Source organism: Mesoplodon mirus (genome assembly GCF_964341445.2).
Source record: "Mesoplodon mirus genome assembly, chromosome: 6".
In the NCBI taxonomy this organism is placed as follows: Eukaryota; Metazoa; Chordata; class Mammalia; order Artiodactyla; family Ziphiidae; genus Mesoplodon; species Mesoplodon mirus.
The window spans coordinates 37,268,201-37,291,396 of NC_138982.1; the positions used below are offsets into that span (position 1 = coordinate 37,268,201).

General features: G+C 39.5%; 1 protein-coding gene across 5 annotated transcripts in view; it reads left to right on the top strand.

Annotated features, from left to right (window-relative positions):
- Positions 1-1,234: 1,234 nt before the first annotated feature.
- The window catches only part of ATP13A3 (ATPase 13A3), a 78,373-nt gene continuing 56,411 nt past the window's right edge, over positions 1,235-23,196 (top strand). For 2 of the 5 annotated variants that reach the window (XM_082624622.1, XM_082624626.1), the window contains exons 1-2: positions 16,917-16,979; positions 22,916-23,014. In XM_082624622.1, the coding sequence (XP_082480748.1) occupies positions 22,964-23,014 (51 nt within the window). In that variant the 5' untranslated portion in view covers positions 16,917-16,979; positions 22,916-22,963. Of the gene's footprint in view, positions 1,279-2,052; positions 2,097-16,916; positions 16,980-17,012; positions 17,071-22,915; positions 23,015-23,196 lie in introns of those variants that run through there. The other 3 variants (XM_082624624.1, XM_082624625.1, XM_082624623.1) reach the window with 3 other exon arrangements.

A 23,196-nucleotide genomic window follows, 5' to 3' on the forward strand; every position in this document is an offset into this window, starting at 1 on the left:
CCGGGCCTCAAGGGCGCGGGCAAGGTAGTCTCACGGCCGACAGATGGCGGGAGCCCGAGGAGGCAGGTGGCTGAGCGCGCTCCTCGCGCGAGTCACCGAAGGGACGTCGCGAAAACCAAACTCGCGATTTGTTCATCCGGCCGGGGCCCTTCTCCGAGATAAATCTTCTGCGAGGGAAGTATTTAATTTGCATCCAGCGCTGTCGGAAGAAACTCCTTACCGCTGGAGGCGGTGTAGTGGGTGCGTGGGAGCTTTCTCCTGGGTACATCTTCCAGTCCTCAGCCCAAGGCCGGGCAAGCCAAGCAGGTTGTTAAATGCAATTTATAGTTTTTGGTTTGTTTTTGGAGGGGGGAGTCTGCTGTTAAGGAATGAAAGGTACCTGGATTGCGAGCCAGGATCTGACCTCCTCTCCATCATTCTAGTACAAGCTACCTCTGTGACCTTGACTCTGCGCAAGTTAAGCTAGGCCCTTCACTGCGACTCAGTTTCCCTGTTCATAAAATGGGGATTTGGACTATGATCTGGTCTGCACGGCCAGGATAGCAAATTCCACCTCCTCCCGCCAAAAAAATGCATTCCTCCGTTAGAAACACCCCCTCCCGAACAGCCGGCTCCTCTGTAATGCCCTCCCTCACCCTTTCTTTTCTCCTCCTGCCTGGGGGGACGGGACCAAACGGGAGGAGGTGGGCGGGGCCTCCCATCGCCCCGCCCACCCGGCCCCTCCCCTCCCGACTTCCCCTCTGCGCCCCTCCGCTTCGGCGCTGGATGAGGCAATCACGTGACCTCACATCCGGCTCGGGAGTCCCGAGCTCGCCGCGCGCGCTCCCTCGCAGCCACCCGGCTCTCTCCGCAGCGTGATCCAGGCGCCACCGCGGAGGGGAGGGGGGGTTCGCTACGTCGCTGGCGGCGGGAGGCCGTTTCGGAGTGCAGAACGCCCCCCTCCCCTGCCTATCTCCCCCTGCTGCCCGCCCTTGTTCTCGCCCTGCTCCGGCTACACGCCGCCGCCGCGGGCGCCGAGGAGGAGAGCGCGGACGCCCCTGCGCCCGGCTCGGCCCGGGCCCCGCCGCGGCGCCTCCCTCCCCTCACCCCGAGCCACAGCGTGCGGCGGCGGCGGCGCCTCGAGCTCGAGCGACCCGCGGCCGCCAGCGCCGGCCGAGGGCGATGGGGCTGGGCTGAGGCGAGGCGGCGGCGGCGGCGACAGCGGTGGGCCCCGGCCCTGCGCGGCCCCTCGGCTGCTTCGGCCGGGAGGCCGCCGAGGAGACGGCGCGGCGGTGCCGGGTGAGTGGCCCCAGCTTCCCCGAGGCGTCGGAGGGCTGGGTGAGCAGGGCGTGGAGCCGGTGGGAGGTTGGAGGAGGTGAATGGTATTGTCGGGGGTGGCGGGTACCAGGTGAGCTCGTGGTCGGCCTCCTCGAGCCGGAATTGGGCATCACTTCTCGGGGAAGGTGTGTGTGGGCTGGGGAGAGGAGCGTTAAGACTGCGGAATGTCTGTCTGGGACAGGTGAGGCGCGGAGGAGGGCACCACGTTGTGGGTGTGAAGACCTGGTTGGGACACGCCGCTTGGGGGGAAGGCGAGTGTGTTGGGTTTGGGAGTGAGATGGTGGTCCAGCCCTTTCAGAAAGTCCGGGAGATGGTGAGATCGAAGGTAGGGGTATTGGCAGGGCGCTTGATGGGTTTGTGCGTGTGCTGACTGAGGAATCTTCATTTCGACCTTAGCCACGGAGTAGTGGAGCTCCTGGCCAGTCACCGCATAAAGCTAAGTGAGGCCCAGAGAGGAAAAGTGACTTATGACTTGCTTAAGGCCTCTCACTTTGACTCTAGAAAAACCCAGGGCCCTTTCTCCAGTACCTCCATGGCCTCTCTCTTTAGAGCCTTTCCTTCTCCCCACATCATTCGCAAAGTTAGGTTCTGGTGGATATGTGACCTCTTTTTTTTTTTTTTTTGCGGGGGGACGGGGAGCAGAGGGAATCTAACTGGGGATTGACAGTAGTAATTCAGAGCTTCCCAGTTTGGAAAGCTTTTGTGACAGGTGTTTATCATTTCCTCTTCCCACAGATCTGACAGAAACATCCTTGGATCTTGGTGTCTGGACATAGGAGGTATGAATCACTCAGATAATTAACTACTTTTTCATCAGTGTTTTAGAGCTATATTTAGTGGTTACATTAGTGCAAAATGAATGGGTATGGAGTTGTAAACCTAGAAACAGAAACCTATGTTTCCTACACGATTCCAAACGAAATGAGTAGAACGTTTATGTATGTAATGACTATTTTAGATCTATGAATCAGGAAGTTAGAATTTTTTAAAAAACGAAGAAATGCAGGGACGTTTAAGATTATTGCAGAATGAACACTTTTCTAAAGACTTTGTTGCTAAAGTGAAGGTGTTCTGATTTGATTGTCTTTTGAAGGGCAATTACTTAGTTAAAAATGCTCTACCGGGCTTCCCTGGTGGCACAGTGGTTGAGAGTCCGCCTGCCGAACCAGGGGACACGGGTTTGTGCCCCGGTCCAGGAAGATCCCACATGCCGCAGAGCGGCTGGGCCCGTGAGCCATGGCCGCTGAGCCTGCGCGTCCGGAGCCTGTGCTCCACAACGGGAGAGGCCACAACAGTGAGAGGCCCGCGTACCGCAAAAAAAAAAAAAAAAAAAAAAAAATTAAAAAATGCTTTACCTTTGCTTAGAATTCAGCCTTTTAGTACCAGGGCACATTTATTAATTTTGTTTCACTGGAATATATGTGGTATTCTTTTCTTAGGAGGATTGTTGCTTTGCTGAATAGGCTACAGTTGCCAAAATAAATGGATGCAGGCATCCCATTCTGGTTTAGCGACCCTTTTTAAAGGCAAGTCAGTTCCTGGAAGTTGCTTGAAATAGTAAGCCTATTATTAATAATTGTTATGAAAGTTTACTTTTGCTGCTATCCTTGTTTTTGTATTATCCACCATTAGAGCAGATGAGGGTGAGACGCCTAAGTGAGATTTTTGAACATTATTAGAACAGCAAAGCCTATTTTTGGTCAGGGGATTGGATAGGAAGAATGTTGACATTGGTTGGTTGCATTACTTCCTAAGTAGTACAATTATAAAAAAATAAAAACATTAAGTAGCAATTTACTTTGAAAATAAAGTTGACAGGCTTCACTTTGACTCTGTGTTCAAATTATGTAGTAAGAGGGCAGAGTTCTTCGTCCAGGCTGACCAGGAAGCTTTATTTGGGGTAGCTTTGGTTGTTAAAGTTTTAATTTACAACTGATTTGAGGTAAATAGGATAAATTCCTATATAGATAGGAAAATAGTTTCACAGTAGTTAAAACAAAACTCTATAACCTGAATGTCTAAACAGTATTTTCTGATGAGCTTTCTACTTTGTTCTGCTTATTAGTTATTAGAGCTAAAATCCTTCTGTTGGTTTAGTTAGCCCTAAATAGTTATTTCATTTAGGTAACATCAGTTTCCCATCTGTTATGTTTCAAGTATGGATTCTTATGTGGATAATAATGTGTGTTTGCAGCTACAGAATATTGTAGTAGAAGAAGCATGAACTTGGGAATCAGACCTGAGTTTGATCTGACTTTCTTAACTAGCTATTGACTTTGACCAATGCTGATAGTTATAGAGTAAGCTTACTGGATACTGTGCTTTGAATTAAACATGATGTGAATTGTCTCATTTAAACCCCATTTTACAGATGGGGAAACTGAGGTTCAGAGATGTTAAGTTGCTCAAGGTCACATGCAGCTAATCCGGTAAACCTAGAAATAGAAACCTCTATGTCACATACAGTAACAGAACTAGGATTCTGGCTGTGTTGAAAGTCCCTTATACTGTTGCTTAACTTCCCTGTTCTGCTTTTTCTTTCTTCTTTTTTTTTTTTTTTAATTAACAAAGGAGAATACTAGTACTTACATCAGAGAGTTTTGAGGATTAGCTGAGAGCATATGTAAAGAAAGGAGCCCTCTCCCTGGCACATAGTAAATATTCCTTTCCCCCTTCCATTCCATATACTGAATCAGGGCTGTGCTTGTTTAGCATGGTGGTTTTGTAACCACTGTGAATATAAGGTTTTAAATGTGAATATACTTTATTGCTAAAATGGATAGCAGTCCTAGGAAATGGGCAGTGATGAATGATAATGGGGCATGCTGTGGAGTTTTGTCTTTAGTTTTTGTATTTTTTCCCACTGGTCTAGGTGATGGTGGAAATCGGAACTTCATGGTTGTGAATGACAATGAGGTGGTGGTTGTAGTTTCTAAAATCTTAGAAGACAGAAGTAGAATTTCAAAATGATATTGATTACTTGGTTCATCTAAAGCTGGCTTTTGTTCACTGGTTTACTGGGTAACCTAAGCAGGGGACCTTGTGAACGGACCCTAAGTTGAATAGGAGTTAGCAGCTTAGCACTAACTGGACAACATTCTTCAAACAACTCACAGTGGTACGCTAAAGGAAGATAATCTAGTGTCTGACATCTACCTGATACATAACCAGAAGGTTTGTTCCAGTGATGGAATGTGTTCTGAATGTGCTCTGTAGCTCATCTGGTTAAATCTGGACCTAAGAGTTAGCTGATGGGATTTAGTCTTTGGTTTTACAACATAGTTTTTCTGTGTGAAATGAAGCCAACTGGCCTGTTGGAGAGAGTAAATCTGTAGTCATCAAAACCGTATTCTAATTAACCCACTTAACTAGTCCAGGTAACAAGCAAGAAGCAAGGAAATGATCATTACAGTCTTACTTTAATGTTGTTGATCTTCATATTTTGAGAGTAGGGAAATGAGAGAGGATCAGGATTGGGCTACATATTTTAAGATTTAGGTTAGGGCTTCCCTGGTGGCGCAGTGGTTGAGAGTTCGCCTGCCGATGCAGGGGACACGGGTTCGTGCCCCGGTCCGGGAAGATCCCACATGCCACGGAGCGGCTGGGCCTGTGAGCCATGGCCGCTGAGCCTGCGCAACCAGAGCCTGTGCTCCGCAACGGGAGAGGCCACAACAGTGAGAGGCCCGCGTACCGCAAAAAAAAAGAAAAAAAAAAAGATTTAGGAGAAAGAGTAAAAGGTTCTAGGCTTATTTAATCTGGAGAAAAGTATGTGTCAATTACAAGGTAGAATGTCCTGAAGTTAATGGTAACTAGTAATGATAAAAATTGAGTTAAAAACATTAAAAACATATTAGTAAGATTAAAAATAGAGGTAATGTGAAATGTTATGAATAAATGGTAACTGGAAAAAATGATCACTGTTATCATGGTGAGTTGAAAATGATTTTTTGGTCCTCAGTAAGAAGGGAGAAAAGTGGAATGAAGGAAAGGGAGAGCTGTTCAAATAATCAAATATCTGAGACAGAGGAAAGTTGAGGATGAGGATTGCTGAAGAGTTTCCATAGACCACTTCTCCAGAGAGCTATCCCAACACCAGACCTCGTAATATCTTAAACCCACAGGCTTGTATTGGGGCCTTTGCTAGGTCTGAGATGGTAAAATATTAACTCAAGTAGCAAACTTTAAGACTGTCCAAATTAAAAAAGGACTTATGTACCTTATGTATGTGTCTCTCCAAGGGAAGGGTCCACATAGATTTATGAAAATGGAGCTTCCCAGAGGCATGTATCTTTGAAGTTACAGGTGAAAATGAATCTTTTACCTTATCTATCACCAAAGGTCACTAACGCTAGTATGAGCTGAGAATTCAGGAAGAAAGTAGTACCCTGTGTTTGAAGTCTGTTTTTTTGTATGTAAGATGGGATGAATGAAGTGAGTTGTAATTAATCTCTATTTTTTTGTAATTAATCTCTTAATCAAAATTTCTCTCTTGTTGACTCTTTCACTTACTTGCTGTGGATCTTGCTTTATTTATTTATTTATATATTTTTTTGCAGTACGCGGGCCTCTCACTGTTGTGGCCTCTCCCGTTGCGGAACACAGGCTCAGGACGTGCAGGCTCAGCGGCCATGGCTCACGGGCCCAGCCGCTCCACGGCATGTGGGATCTTCCCGGACCGGGGCACGAACCCATGTACCCTGCATCGGCAGGCGGACTCACAACCACTGAGCCACCAGGGAAGCCCTGGATCTTGCTTTTAAATAACCCTTTGAGGGAATTCCCTGGAGGTCCAGTGGTTAGGACTCTGAGTTTCCACTGCCCGGGGCCTGGGTTTGATCCCTGGTCGGGGAACTAAGATCCCACAAGCAGCACAGCGTGGCCAAAAAATATATATATGTATATCCAATGGCACTCAGATACTAGTTAGATTAGAAGCATAATTTCCAGGAAAAGTGAGTTAACTGTAAAGTAGAATTTCTTGATTACATGATGTGGAACATGCTGATATCTATATAATCTTTCTCAGAAATTATTATTAAAAGTTATTTATATCTGTTGTTGGGTGATGAGGTGAAAGACAGGTCTCCCTCAGTGATAGCAAGCTAGATTAATTGACTCCTATTTTTTTGTTGTTTTTTTATTTTTTTCACAAAGGAATTTATGAGTTGGACATTGAAATAAGGAGGTATGAGATTGGAAAATAATAATGCTGAGTGGTTGTAGGTTATTTAGACTAGCCCCTTCTTTTTATAGAAAAGGAAACTGATGTCTGGAGAGGTAAGTGACAGCATGTTGGTAAAGGAGAAGCTTTCTATTAGTTGGGTGTTCTTTCCACCCTTGTCTTTAGTTTGTACTCTGTAGTAATGGCACATCTGAAAACTCAATGTATGTTTTGTGGGGTTTTTTTTTTTCTTATTGAGAACCAACTTTAAAGGATTGATTTTGATGACTTGACAGACTTCTGTTACATTTTTAGTTTATTTTAAAATAAGTCATGGAACAGCTCCCACATATGTGTCTAGCATGGCTTATTTACAGCATCCCTATTGCTCTATTTTTCCTATTTGTAAAGTAGGATGAAAAATATGTTAGTAACTTACTTTGATGTATAAAAGACAAGTATTTTGGTTCCTAATTCTTGCTGATCTAAACAGCTGAGTAAAATGAAATCCCCTCTTATGTAGGGGCTTTGGGCCTACATTCTCATTTAAGGTAAAAATCCTGTGTAGTCAAAATTACCCATGAAAAAGTCATTTAGGAAGGCACCAGTTTGAAAACTGGTTAACTGACATATGGTTTTTCAATTCTCACAGCTAGTTTTTTCTTCAGCTGTTAGTATAGGTTCCTTTTTTCTGGAATCATATTTGGTTATGTGCTTTGGATTGACCAAGGAACACCAGATTTAGTCTCCGTTGCATGCTCACTCTGGGACAAGAATGTGAGGGCAAGCGTCCTGCCGCCATTATTTAGAGTATTTTTCTCTCTTGTTTTTCTTTTTTCTTGCCGCACAGATAGTTGAATTGTAATTAAATCCATATGTGATGTGATTCCACAGGGTGAATAATGGAGAAGGAAATTAGGTGTTTAGGAAAATCTGCTACTGCCCTAGGGTTATACTGGGTGTTTTATACCACACAAAACTAGCATAATTAAAGCGCTAAGTAATGAAGTTGGGGCTGTTGGGGCACTGTTGGTACTTTTTATAATTCTAGGTGGATATTCAGCTACTATCAGTGTTTTTTGTTTCTGTTTGTTTTGTTTTTGTTGCTTTGGCTGCGTTGTGTCTTTGTTGCTGCTCGCCGGCTTTCTCTAGTTGTGGCGAGCGGGGGCTACTCTCTGTTGTGATGCGCGGGCTTCTCATTGCGGTGGCTTCTCTTGTTGTGGAGCACGGGCTCTAGGCGCACGGGCTTCAGTAGTTGTGGCACACGGGCTTAGTTGCTTCGTGACATGTGAGATCTTCCTGGACCAGGGCTCAAACCCGTGTCCCCTGCATTGGCAGGTGGATTCTTAACCACTGCGCCACCAGGGAAGCCCTTACATCAGTGTTTTTAAGAGTTAATGTCTCCTTACTGCTAGCAAGATTTGCTTTATTTAAAAACAACTCTGTAAGTTGTTAATGTTTTCCATGAAATTTAAAGTATTTGAACTTAAATATCACTCTGGGGATAGCACAGTAAGAAAACACCAGTCGTTAAAGAAATGTTATGGTGACTAAAGATTTAACAGTCATATGCCCTGGGAGAGGGCGTGTGTATTGGTTAAAATATGGCCTCAGAGCCATATACAAGTGATTTTGAATTCCAGCCTCATCACTTACTAGCTCTGTAGTCCCTTAACCCTATTTAGCTTCTTCATTGGCTGAATGGAGGTGATAAAACATAGAGAATTGTGAGGATAAGAGGCTCAGTAATTGGTAAATTACTACTATTTGTTAGTTTAATAACATTTAACATATTCAGAACAAGTCACATTCCTGTGTGTATCTGTGTGTCGTGAGAGAGTGTGTGTGTGGGTTGTGATTGAGGATTGCTTTTTCTCAACTGGAGCAGCAGGCAATAATGACATACTGTTTAATTCAGGCTTTTATAGCAAAAATACCATGATTTTGCATCTTTGGTAGTGACATCCTATAAACCTCAAGATGTTAATTTCATGGGTCTCTAATGTACATTTGATGTATGTTTTTTATTTTTATCTTGATGTCTCTGGGTGTGTTTGCAGTCTCTTTTTCCCCCATCCTCTGTGTTAATGTTACCTGTTGTCTCTCTCCCTGGCTGCATTACAAAATTTTAAAATATGTTTAGTTATGTTTATTTAATAGGATTTTATGTTCCCTTATTTTCATTTAGAAATTATGGTTAGTGAAATGTGTCTACATCTTTTCTTTAAAAAGAAGTCTTGAGGGCTTCCCTAGTGGCGCAGTGGTTGAGAATCTGCCTGCTAATGCAGGGGACATGGGTTCGATCCCTGGTCTGGGAGGATTCCACATGCTGCGGAGGAACTAGGCCCGTGAGCCACAACTGATACTGGTGAGCATAGTCTTGTGGCGGTGGTTGTATAGGGTTAGGTGAGGTCACTAAGGGCCTGGGGAGAGGGTATTGGGAGAGTCAGGAAAGGGAAAGGGGCATAGGGATGAGACGTGGGAGCAGGGCAAAAACAAAATTTACTTTGTTGTGAAATTTTGCCCAGAAAAAGGAAAGATTTTACCCCTTCCTCACACTCACCTCCTGTCTTGCCCTGTCTGATTCAGTCAGCTGTGTTGCTGGCTGCTGGCCTGCTTCCCAACTTTAAGTCTGTTTTTAGTCTGTAAGCCCAATATTGTGAGACAAGTGCTGACTGCTCTGACACGTGTAGAGGAGGGACAGGGGTGGGCCAAGTCTGCTGCGGGGCGGAAGGGACAAGCAAAGCTTAGCAGAGAAGATAACTGAGCAGGGGCTGGAAGGACCAGCAGGAGCTCTTCAGCCAGCCTAAGTTAGGGAGTGGCATTCTTAGCAGAAGGAATGATGTATATAAAAGAATGGAATCAGGAATCAGTAGGGCTCTTTGAGGAACTGCAAGTTGTGTTCTGTATAGCTGGGAAGTAAGGTTTGTAGGAGGTGAATAATAACCAGTGATGAATGGAAGGTGGTGTTGACAACTAGGCAGGGCCAGGTTCTGAAGGATTTTACGTGTCTCCCGATTAGTTGTGACTTTGTCCTTGGAGCCCAATTGGGTCTCTCTTTTGCCCCAGTTTCCCATGGTAGGCAAACACATAATAGTATTGTGTGTTGTAAGACTTTCCAAAGTCTTGCTGGTAAGAGGGCTACTTAACTTTGTTTAATGCAGTACTTTTCTTCAATTTATATGAGCAGTCAATGCCTTTAAATTTTTTTTATTTTGGAGGGACTTGTACCAGTTGGGAAATGCTGCTGCAGACAATAGGAAGCTCTTGAAATTTTAAGCAGAGAGAAACGATCACATCAGGTTCATATACTGATTAGAATGAGGGAGACTGGAGAGGGGATCAGGACCCAAGGTGGGGCATGCCAGTGCAGATAGGGTGGGGTGAGGTGGGCTTGAGAAAGGTAGGAATGATAAGACTTAGTGCCCAGATGGATGTAGAAGGTGTGGGATAGGAAGGAGTCTAGGATGACTTCCAATTTCCTGGCATGGCTTTTTAGGCAAGTCCTATTCGTTAAAGGAGTAGAGGGAATTGGTAGTGGCAGCAGCAGGTGGGAGGGCAGGTTTTTGGAAGAAAGTTGAAACAAGCCATTTGAATTTAGCTGTCTGCAAACATGGACCGTAGATGTTTGAATCCGTGCGTCTGGGTCTCCTGAGAGAGCAGTGCTGACAATACTGTTCGGTTGTTGCCACTGTAGATGGGCCAGTGGTGCCACCCTTTGCCCATGATATTGTTACAGAGAGAGAAGCATGGAGGAATTAATAGTTAAGAAGTAGTCAGAGGGGGGCTTCCCTGGTGGCGCAGTGGTTGAGAGTCCGCCTGCCGATGCAGGGGACACGGGTTCGTGCCCCGGTCCGGGAAGATGCCACATGCCGCGGAGCGGCTGGGCCTGTGAGCCATGGCCGCTGCGCCTGCGCGTCCTGAGCCTGTGCTCCACAGCGGGAGAGACCACAACAGTGAGAGGCCCGCGTACCGCAAAAAAAAAAAAAAAAAAAGGCAGAGGAAGTAGAGGCTTGGTAACCTGGCTACCTGCCTCAACACCCAGGCTAGTGTAATATGAAGTAGAATTCAGCAGCATTGTGAGAGGTAAAAAGGTCATTTGTGGGCTGTCTTAGGAACCTACGCTGTTTACCGTATGAAAGCGTGTATTTCAAGTACATGCTGCTCTCAAATGAATTTTTGGAAAATGAATGGTGCTGTCTACATTAATTTGTTGGTAAGGCTTTTCGATACAAAGTCACCCCGTGCTTGGCTTTCTAGGGAAAGTGAAAAATGCTAATCCTAGTTAAGTGAAGATTATTATTTTTTCCTGTTTTTAAGACAGTATTGATTGAAAACTGGTAAATCGATAATATTTTGTAAACTAAAAATCACTTTACAAATATCAGTCACTATTATTACGGTTGACATAGTACCCAAATACATTGATTTTTTTTTTAATCCTGAATAGTGGATTATAGAATGACCATAGGAAATGAGGAAGTTTAGATTTCTGTGATGGTTGTACCATGAGTAAGGCCGTTCGTTATCCTCTTCAATAGCAATTTAAAGTTCTGTATTATTGAAATATTTGCTGAATGAAGATTTTAAGGCCTTTTACACTTCCTTTCTATGCTGAATCAGCATGAGTAGGTTTAAAATTGGGGGAAAAGGAGTCAAGTGGAAAAAAATTCACGTAATTGAAAAAAGCTGATCCAAGTGCCTATCAGTTGTAGTTGGAAATTTGCAGGATTGTACTTTTTTGTACAGAATGGTTTCCTGGTGATTTTGTGCTTCTTTGAGGTTGAACCTTTATAATGTTTGGAAAAATGAAATGTGAACCGTACTGTAGTATAGATCATGAGTAAAACTAATTTTGTTTTCTTGTAAGCATAATACAATAATCCTGAAGTGACATATGCTGAGTTAGTGAAGAAAAATTATTTTGGAGTTTGTTGTTATAAGAAAAATGAACATATCTGTAGTCTATGTGTGACTCCTTAACATACTGAAGATTTAGAAGTATAATTCTCCGGAAAGTTCTTCTGTTCTTCCCTCTTTTTTTTTTCCTTCTCTACCTTTCCCTATCCCCCCACCCCTTCTGATCCTAGTTCTTCCTTTCCACTCTGCTGCTCTATTTTGATACTTTTCTGTGAAAATGATTACTTTTTGTTTCAATATGCAACTACAGTGTAATCTTTTTGAATATTTTTAATAATCAATTTAAACTCAGCATTGTACTGCCAATAATGCACTTTACTCAACTGAAATGGCAGTGCCATAAACAGTTGACACCAGCTTTGAGTGTGTGCATGCGTTGATCACTGCATCACCATGGTTACCTGTCAACTGCAGCAGTAAGGTTTCATCTATAAGTTACATCCCAATTTTAACTATGCTAAAATGTGGAAAATACGAGTCTTAGAATTAATGAATGTTTAGATTTCAAAGACTATCTTTTAAGTTGCTGATTGAAATGTCAAACAAGTTATTAGGGATTGGATTAATAGCATTACATTTTAGAAGAAATAGTCACTAATTTGCATTAAAATGGAAGAAATATTCATGTATATATTGCTTAACAAAAACCCTTACCTTACCTCTGAAAAGTGTAACTTTTTTTTAGTTGAAGTATAGTTGATGTACAATATTATATGTTACAGATGTACAATATGGTGATTCAATATAGTGATTATACTTCATTTATAGTTATTATAAAATATTGGTTATATTCCCCATGTTATACAATATACCCTTGTAACTTACTTTATACGTAATAATTTGTACCTCTTAATCCCTTACCCCTAAAAGTGTAACTTTTAGTTTGGGGACTTAGGCACAAACAATTTGGTTTATTTATACAGTTGTTATTAGAACTCTGTTTAAAAATAAATAAATAAATAAATAAATAAATAAATAAATAAGGCTGCGTTGGGTCTTAGTTGCAGCACGCGGGATCTTTGTTGCGGTGCACGGGCTTTTCGTTGTGGCACGTGGGCTCCAGAGCGCACGGGCTCAGTAGTTGTGGCACATGGGCTCTCTAGTTGTGGCTCGTGGGCTTAGTTGCCCTGCGGCATGTGGGATCTTAGTTCCTTGACCAGGGATCGAAACCCGTGTCCCCTGCATTGGAAGGTGGATTCTTAACCACTGGGCCCTGTTATTAGAACTCTTGATTTGTCAATTCCTATTGTATTAAGTGCCCATGGCACACAATTTCTTTTGTGCGTGTTTTAAAATACTCTCATTTGTTTCAGCTAGGCTTGTTTGTTTGTAGGTACCCACTTTCACCCCTAAAGAGAAAGAAAAAGCACAAAACTTTTATAGTCTATTTCATAAGTCTAACAATGCAGAGAGGAATTTGAAGAAACTGTTAGTGGTAACATACATGTATAGGGACATGTGACTTGGATTTCTAATTGGGATTGTTGGATCACAGTATGTAGGAGGTTTAACTTTTTGTATACTGTCAGTTGGTTTTCCAAAAAGCTAGTACAGGTGCACTCTTAACAGCAGTGTATAAAGGTGCTCTTTTTGTGTGTGTGTGCCAATTTAATAGGCAAATAATGTTTTATCATGTAATTTCATACTTTACCTCATCTTGTTTTCTAATAGGATCATGTGCTCTTTAATTGTTACTGTTTTCCCCCTCCCTGGTTCTACAGCATTGTAAGATCCCTAAATTCTAGTTTCAGACGATTGTGAATTTGGCAGTAATCTTTATAAAGGGAATAATATACCTGCCTTTCCCTCCCATTATCATATGTTTTATGTTTATTGTCATGTCTTATTTTTCCATTGAGACACATGAAATAGAAGTCCTATTATAGGCAACTCCTACTTTCTCTTATTAGTATTTCCATTGGTACTAAAAAAACTATATAAAATTTTTTACCTTTAATCATTCTTGATCAGTGATTGCCTTGCTAAGGCTTGTGAAAACTGTCAGCCTCTTTTCTTACCAATGTTGGAACGTCACCTAGTGGTGAAAGAGTGCAAGAGAAGGCTGTATACACAGGCGATACTTGTGTAGCTCAGAAACTTTCATGGTTGGAATAAATCATGAGTTATTGGGTTGGCCAAAAAGTTCGTACGGGTTTTCCGTAAAATGTTACAGAAAAACCCAAACAAACTTTTTGGCCAACCCAAATTACAACCGTCTCATTTTAGTGGAGAAGTTGAAACCAAGATGGGTGAAGGAACTTGCAAAATAATTCATGTTGAATTAATTGACATTTAAGAACAAGTTGAAGCTGATTCTTGAGTTGTGTACTCTTTTCATTTGTTTTTGTTTTTTGTTTTTGTATTTTGGGATAAAGTTTTATATCTCCTACTGTTCCTAATATAGTAGTGAACATGTCATATATGCTCACTTAATACTTATAGTTGAATTAGTTTGATAAAATAATTTAGAATTTGCTGTTGCTTTTGCTGTATCACTGGCTAGTACTTTTCCTCAGTGGAGCCAAAATATGGAGGAGACAGAAAAATAAAAATAGCTAACTGTAGCTTTCTTGAAATATGCTTGTTAAAGGAGCCTTCCAAATGGCTACTTTACCTTGTCTGGGGTAAAATAACAATAAGAGTACATCCAGGCAAAGAGAGTGGAATGGTCTGATAGAGACCATCTGGAGGGTCCTACAAGTTCAGACCCACAGTTGGCCATGTGTGGTAGAATTAGAATTCTGTACATAGGCTCAGTCTTCTTTCTTTCCTTTCTTTCTTTAACTATTTAAAAATATTATTGCACATAGATGGTGAAAGCATTCAAAGAGCACGAAAGTCTCCCTCATTCCCATCCTGACACACTGTTACCCCTGATAGTTACGTCACCAATTTACAGATATATTCATTCTTTGTTTGTCTTAGGGGTGGGTGCCAGTTTTCTTTTGAGACCTTTTTGGTTCTGCCAGTTTTGAATATTCACTCTTTCGGACTGGTCTTATCATAGTGAGCCTTTCTACTGCTTTCAGTTGTCTGCTGTAGCATTTTCCATAATAGATGGTAAGATTTTGAAATCAATCTAGCAATTATAATACTTTCATAACTTTCAGCCCTTGAGTATGGAGTTTTAGAAAGTCACATACATGAGGAAGGTTTAAGGGGAAGTATAAAAGTTTTAAGATCAAAGTAACTTGAATAAATGAAAAAAAATCTCTCATTCATATTAAGTAGACAAACTTAATTATGCAAACTTAATTATGCTGTATATAAATTATATATTTTACTCATTTCCTTTTTTTAATAATGAGAATAAAGCATAGATACCATTTGTCAGTCCAAAGGTACCTTCTCCCAGTTTTTACTGATTAAATACTATACAATTGACTGTAATACTCAAAGCCATTATTTTGTCTAATGATAGTCTTACCACGTGGGGTTTCTCTGAATAAATGGGTTGATTTCTTACTTTAAATAGCGTATATAATAAAAGTGATAAAAATGTATGCACGTATGTTATAGTGCAGGTTAAGTTATGACTCTTAATGTTCTTGAATTGACCCTAAGACAGAAAATTGCATTATCTTTCCTAATTATAACTTATTTTGTTACAGCTATCACATTGTTTTATAACTTACAAAAAAAATAATTATACAAAGACTGCCTTTTACAAATGTAAATACAGTTTTAGTTTGGTGTATATTGGATACAATGGTCTTCCTTAAGCCTAAACACAGAAACAAAAGCATGTATTATAAGAGAAAGTTCAAGATGGGAAGTGATAAAATGGGTATTGAGTAGAGCTTTGTTAAGATTTAGCTGGTATCCTCGTAAAATTTCCATGTATTCATTAAATTATATTATGTCATTCTTATTGTTAGGAGCTGACTTGAAGTGTTAAGTTTTGCCCTCATAAAGTTGTCACAATTTGGTTACTGTTGTTGGGAGATTGAGATTTTGTCATTCTTTTTACACAAATATTTGTATAGATACTAAAATTAAGGTTGGACAGTGAGTAGAGTTAGGATTTTATATTAATAAGGGCATATTTCAGTTGTAAAGGTAGAACTGCTTTTGAATTGCAGAAGGTCATCTTAATTGCTGTAGATGCTACAAATTTGACAATGAAATAATATTGATTGAAATATTGATGAACTAATACAGAATGCTGGCTTTGCTGTTTATACTTCAGAATCTTTAGAACACCCTTTGCTTTGTGGTTCTGAAAGGTGTGTTTATCAAATTTTTATTTAACATGTATAGGTATGTTTAATTCTCAGGAAAAAACCTAGAACTACAAAATAAAGTGGGATGATTCATTTTGTTTTTCAACAGTACAAGGTGGCCCAAAAGTTTTAGTGCAGTTTTAATTTTTAAAACTTAAGAAGTACATGTTCCAAACTTATAAAAAATATCATTTGAGAATTTTTAATACTTATTTAGTTTTGCAAATATTGAATAGTACATTTTAAATTTTATTTATTTGTTTGTTTTTGTGGTACACGGGCTTCTCACTTTTGTGGCCTCTGCCGTTGCGGAGCACAGGCTCTGGACACGCAGGCCCAGCGGCCATGGCTCACGGGCCGAGCCGCTCCATGTCATGTGGGATCTTCCTGGACCGGGGCACGAAGTCGTGTCCCCTGCATCGGCAGGCGGACTCTCAACCACTGCACCACCAGGGAAGCCCTAATTTTATTTTTTTAACTTCAGTTTCCCTGAAGTTGGCAAATACCAACAGAAGTAAAAAATTAAATTAAAAATATTTATTCAGAATTTACTTTGCTTGAGGTTTTACTTGAGTGGCAGATCATTCATTCCCTAATTCACCTCGTAAAATTACCTACTTTGGAAATCTAAGCACATACATTGAGTATCCTCAAAGAAAACCCTCCACACATAATACTATAATATTGTTACAGCTAATGCGAAACTCAGGTTTGAAGCAAAGATGCCTTAGGTGTGGGGATTCTATGCTTGTTAAGTCCAGCTCATCTTGTTTTAGGAAATGAGATCTGACTCTTAACCCTAGATTTAAGACTATACCTTAAATGGTTCTTAGTAATTACATAATGTGAAAAAATGAGTTAACTTTCACAAAAATTAGCATTAGATTTTGTGATTTATTCCTGATAGCTTCACTTTGTCCTGTGCTGCTGTTTTTACTTACACAAAAAAATCAGGTTCATTGTAAATGCAAGGAAGGGTTTGGTTAAGCACAATAGCCTATAAGCTGCTTGCTACTTAGATAACATCAAGGCTCAGTCATGCACTGTGGAATTGGGACTTCAGTATGCTAGCTAGATATCATTTATTCAAGTAATAGGAGCTCTGCAGTGGCAGTCAGATGGCAGAAGGTATGTCTTCTGAAAACCCATTTAAAATCGGAGCATTAAAAAATCCTAAATTTTAATGTCTTAGTCATTTTGAAAACAGTTCAAAAAGAACCCAAACAAGTATGTGGCAGAAAATTGTCTTTTGAATGGATTTTTATGCTTAGTTTCATTTTATTTTTGTTATTAAGAGCCGGCTTTTGAAAGCTCTGCTAATATCAACAGTTGGAAGGAATGATGATACAGTGCTATTGGTAAGAAAAATTTCTTTGTTTTTTATGATCTAGAAATTGACTTGATTAAAAAGCACATGCCCTCAAGCAAACCACCGGAAGTTATACTTCTGTAAGTTAAATGGATTTTAGAAGTTTGATATTAATGTTTTAAATATCTAATTGAGTAAATGGTAGAATAGTATTTAATATGTATTTTCATCTTGATAAGTAATATATTTTGAAATATGTTATATAGATTTTTATCTTCATGATGTCATAAAAATGTTAAGGGGTTTCTATATGTACATGTTTTTAAAATTTATACATTTATGGTATGTATATGTTTTAAATGTAAGCCGTTGCACTTGTCTCACTGGGCTTTGCTAAAAGTTTATGTGAAGAGTGAATTCTTAGTAATTTCCTGTGAAGTATAATATGTTTATAGAGAATAATAATTGGTGACTTTTAGAGCAACTTTTAATTTGAATTAAAGTATTTTTAATATTTCATCTTTGGTAAAATTTGGTAAGACTTAAGAACTTCGCCTTAAAAAGTGGAACTTTGCCTTAAAAAGTCAGTTAAATTTCAGAGAAATAACACTTATAAAAAGAGTAATGAGATAATATGGTCAAGAATTGTATTTAGAAAAGTATGAACATAGATTGTTGTAGGCAGTGCACCATGTGTAATGGCTCATTTAAAAATAATCTGAGTATTTTTTTTGCTGTGGTCAGTTTTTACCTGTAGAAGATGAGATAAAAATATAGTTACCTTGGACTAATTTGAACTCTGTCAAGAGATATTTGGGGAAAAGATTTTAAATAGTTAGAGCATATGGAATTAAGGAAAACATTGAATTTTAATGGTAGTTCTTTTTCTAAAATTATGAAAAGCATGCTTATTTATCTGCAAATATATTCTACATTCAAAACTTAGAATTTACAGAAGTGGGGAAGTACATCTATATTTCTAGGCAATGGATGAAAGACAAGAGTGAAGAAGAGTTAGATTCAAAACCCAGGGGTAAGAGTTTATGGATAATACCTGAACATGATAGGTTGAATCAGTAGATTTGGGACTCAAGAGTCCTCAAGATTCATATCCCTTCGTGCCAGGAATGACTATCCTCTGAAATTTTTCTTTTATTTTCACTTCAGATGGGTGAATTTTTTTTTAATTCAAGTATAGTTGATTTACAGTGTTGGGTTAATTTCTGCTGTATAACAAAGTGATTCAACTGTACATATATATATATATATACACACACATTCTTTTTCATATTTTTTCCATTTTGGTTTATCACAGGATATTGAATATAGTTCCCTGTGCTATGCAGTAGGACCTTGTTTATCCATTCTATATATGATAGTTTGCATCTGCTAATCCCAAACTCCCAATCCATCCCTCCCGCACACCCCCTGCCCCTTGGCAACCACAAGTCCATTCACTATGTCTCTGAATCTGTTTCATAGATAAGTTCATTTGTGCCATATTTTAGCAAATGGATGGCTTTTATTTAAGAAAACTTTTCCGTTATGGACAATTTATACATATTAAAGAGTAGAAAGATGAGTATAATGAACTCTCATGGACCATCACTCAGCTTTTTTTTTCTTTTTTTAATTTTAATTTTTTTCATCACTCAGCTTTTAAGTCAGCTTTATCAGTTATCAACTCACAGCCATCCCCTGACTAATAAAGATTTTTTTTTTTAAGTTTTAAGTTTTTTTATTGGGAAGTAAGTTCAAACCTGCAGAAAAGTTGGTTTGTTTGTGTAAAGTTGTTTGTTGGTTCCTTGATTATTCTTCTGATATCTGCATAATCTATAGTGATGTCTCCTGTTCTATTCCTGATATTGATAATTTTTGCCCCCCCCCCCCTTTGAGTTTAACTAGAAATGATCAATTTTATTAATGTCAAAGAACCAGATTTTGGTTTCATTGATTTTTTTCATCATTTTTCTGTTTTTTAAAATTTCATTTATTTCTTCTCTGAATTTTAGTCTTTCCCTTAAGTGCGTATACTGGGTATAACTTGCTGTTCTTTTCCTACTTTCTTAAGAGCATTATAAGAGTGTACTTTCATTTCTCTATGTTCTTTGTGCTGTTGCTGTGTATAGTTACCCACTTAGTTACCATTTCTGGTGCTCATCAATCCTTTGTGGAGATCCTTATTACCATCGGTTATCTTTTTTCCCCCATCTGAGGAATTCCCTTAACAATTTTTTTTTTTTTAAATAGTGTAGGTTCACTGCTGGTGAATTTTCCCCAGCTTTTGTATCTGAAAAAGACTTTTATTTCACCTTTGATTTGGGAAGACATTTTTGCTGGGTATAGAATTCTCAGAATCGTTTCTTTTTCTCAGTACTTCAGAGATGTTGCCCTGCTGTCTTTTCGTCTGCATTGTTTTTAGCAAGAAATTTAATGTCATTTTTATTTATTTTCCTTTGTATGTGACATGTCTTTTTTCTCTGGCTTCTTTCAAGATATATATATATATATACACACATATATATACATAATATACATATATATATATATACACACACATGTGTGTGTGTATATATATATATATATATATATATAAAACCCATTTTTCATCATGGGTTTTGATGATGGTATGCCTTGGTTTAATTTCTTATGTTCTTTGGTTAGTGTTAGTTGGACTTCTTGGGTCAGTGGGTTTATAGTTTTTCATCTAATCTGGAAATTTGGGCGCCATTATAGAATTACATATTTTTTGTTCCCTCCTGCCTTACATGTATATCAGAGTGCTTGAGATGGCACACAGCTTACTGATGCTGTTATGTTAGCTTTTTTTCCCCTCTAGTCTTTTTTCTCTCCATTTTTCATTTTGGATATTTCTATTACTATGTCTTCAAGTTCATTGATTTTTTTTTTTGTTAATATCGAATCTGCTGTTAATCCCATCTAGTGTGTTTTTCATGTCAGACATTGTACTTTTTATTTTATGTTCGATTTGGTTCTTTTTTATATTTTTCATGTCTGCTTCACATGATCAGTCTTTCCTCTTGCTTTTTGAACATATGAACTATAGTTGCTTTTTGAACATAAGAACTATAGTGGGGACAGTGTCAGGGCAGAGTTCCTTTGCAGTTATTTTAATGTCCTTGTCTACCAGTTCTATTATCTCTGTCAATTCTAGGTCCTCTTCTGTCCATTGATTTTTCTCATTGTGGGTCATATTTCCTTGCTTCTTTGCAAGCCTGTTAAGTTTTAATTGGATATCAGACATTGTAACTAGATATTTTGTATTCCTATAGATCTCCTTGGACTGTGTTCTGTGAAGCAGTTAAGTTACTTGGAAACAATTTTATTCTTTCAAGCCTTAAAAGTTTTGTTAGGCAGGATCAGAGTAGCTTTTAGTTTCAGGTTAATTTGAACCCACTACTGAAGCAGAATCCTCTGAGTACTCCGCCTGATTTCATGCAGCTAATGAGGTTTTCCCACTGATTGGTGGGAACAGGTACTCTTCCCAGCCCTGTGTGAGCCCTGATGCATTTTTCTCCTTAAACCTTTTGGGTAGATTTTCCCCTGGTCTTGGTAGTTTCCTCACAAACAAGTGCTGATCGGTATTCAGCTGAAGACTTGAGAAGGGACCACTTTACAGATTTTCAGTGTTCCTTCTCTGTACATATCTCTTCTCTGGTAATCTGCCCTGCAAACCCAGTCACTTTGGTGCCTCCCCAGACTCCCAGCTTCATCTCTTCAACTCAGGAAGATTGCTGGGCTCCCCCTGGGATTCCTGTCCTACATTTTTTTTTGCATCCTGTAAATTATTCAGTTTGTAAACTGGGACAATTGTAGAGCTCACCCATTTTTGTATCAGTTTCCTTCATTGACGTCCAGTTCCTTGAAGACTATATAGTTTTATATATTTTATTCATTTTATTGTTTTAGTTAGGAGAGCTAGTCTTGGTTGGAAGCAGAAGTCTCTCCATTTAAGAATTTGAAGAGGTTCCTCCCCTCGAGAAACATATTTTAGGTGGTGTTGGGAAATGGGGATCAGAATTATATGTTTTGGTTGTTAAGAATGACTGGTAAATCCTGAGTGATGATCCTGAGACACAGTCCATAACTTAAGGAAGAACCACGGATTAAAGGTTAAGAACCTCAGACTGGATTCTTTAGTGGGGACAGTGTCAGGGCAGAGTTCCTTTGCCTTTGAAGGTAGGCACGTGCACATTTGAAACCTTGCAGGATTGGACTAAACCTTACAGGTTCAGGCAACAACAGCTGATCTTTCCTACAGGGAAAGAGGTTGGACTTGCTAATTCTCCCCAAAGTCTATAGCAGCAGGTGTATAGCCCTTGAGCATAACTGCGGCCTCAAGTTGTATTGGTTTGATGGAACAGCCTTACAATGGTGGGATGACTCTAGTACTATACTTTTCAGGGCTGTAACAGTACCCTAGACTGAGAAGAAATTGTTACTAAATTGCCTAAAAGGTTTTGTATGATAATGTGTCTTGTTTTCCTCTGAGAAACAAGATACCTCTGAGGCTTCTTTTCCAAGATGGCACTGAGTCCAATAGAGAGAGAGAGAGAGAGAGAGAGAGAGAGAGAGAGAGAGAGAGAGAGAGAGAGAGAGAGAGAGAGAGAGAGAGAGAGAGAGTGTGTGTGTGTGTGTGTGTGTGTGTGTGTGTGTGTGTGTGTGTGTGTGTGTGTGTGTGTGTGTGTGTGTGTGTGTGTGTGTGTGTGTAATCATCAAACTTTTGCATTTTATTTCTGTGGAAAGCCCTGACTCTACCTAGCCCTAACCCCGTCTTCAGGGCTACCAGAAAGTAGAGAAACTTTGAGTGCCCATTCAGGAGGCATCAATATTTTTTATTGGTCATTTTGTTGATGACATAAATCAGGAGATTTCAGTAGCCTTATGGGGGAGGATTAACTTGAAATCCTGCAGTTGGTTTTACTTTGCTATTAATTCATATCATGTAAACATTACATGTGGCTATTGCTGTCTTATCACAAATTCTTTATCACGTCATTCATTCAGGAGGTATTTTTTGATTGCCTACCATGTGTCAGACTTGTGCTTGCTATACACCGTATAGATGAGTGGAGGTATGGCATCTGTAATGAGGCAGGTAATATTCCCACTGTGTTCTGCAGAGATCAGCCTAGTTTAAAGCAGTGGCTCTCAAACTCTTTGGGCTCAGGGCTCAGACCCTTTTACATTCTTGAAAACTGTTGTGAACCCTAAGGAGCTTTTGTTTATGTGTGTTGTACCTGTTATCGCCACATTAGTTTTTATAGATCTTTAAGAATATTAATTTAATAGAACAGTTATAGATACTACATGTTAAGTACATATTTTCCAAATATATATATTTTTTCCAGAAGCAAAAAAAAAACCAAAACGAGAAAACCGGCATTGTTTTACATTTTGCAACTCTCTTTAATGTGTGGCTGAATGTCTAATATTTGAATTTAATCTGTTTTTTAATACAGGAAAAAGATTTTTGTCGGGGGGCTCAATGAATTTTTTCCTACACAAGCAGTATGGGTAGTCAGGAACAATAAGATTGCTCAGTGGACTTGGCATCAGAATGAGTTAGTCAGTTGAGTGGTCTCCAGTAGAGGTACACTTGCCTTAGAGATTAACCCAGCAATTGCCATACATGTGATAGGTGCTCAGTAGATGAGTCTGGGGAATGAAAAAGGAAGAGTCTGTAGTAATAGTTTCTCTCAGAATTTAAACGGCTTTGTAGCAAGGCTAGTGCTAGTATAAATTAATTAATGAAATATGCCAAGTTTTGTGATAGTAGTAAGCCAGGCAGTTTCAAGAACTGGCACACCATTGAAAATGTCATGAGAATCAGCACTTTAGTGACTACTTAAATATCAGTTAAACTTGTATCAAAACAAGAAATCTAGTAGTATGAAGTTAGTATCAGATATAGTCTACCAAGATACAAGATAATGTTCTAATATTTGTTCCTCTTTCCCTCAGTTATCTTCAATTGTTCTGAAGCACAAGACCTTTCCAACCACTGTAGATATGGACAAAGAAGAAAGAAAGACTATCAACCAGGGTCAAGAAGATGAAATGGTAACCAGCTTTTATAATATGCTTATAAAGTATGAAGAATTTATATTTCTAGGGAAGTAGAAAAGTATATTAAAAAAACTGCTAAACTAAAATACAATAAAACAACAGCTAGATCAGTGTGCTGTCGTCTGACTGTGTTTTTGAGTTGGGATTATGTAACACCTCTGGTTCCAGTATAGTTC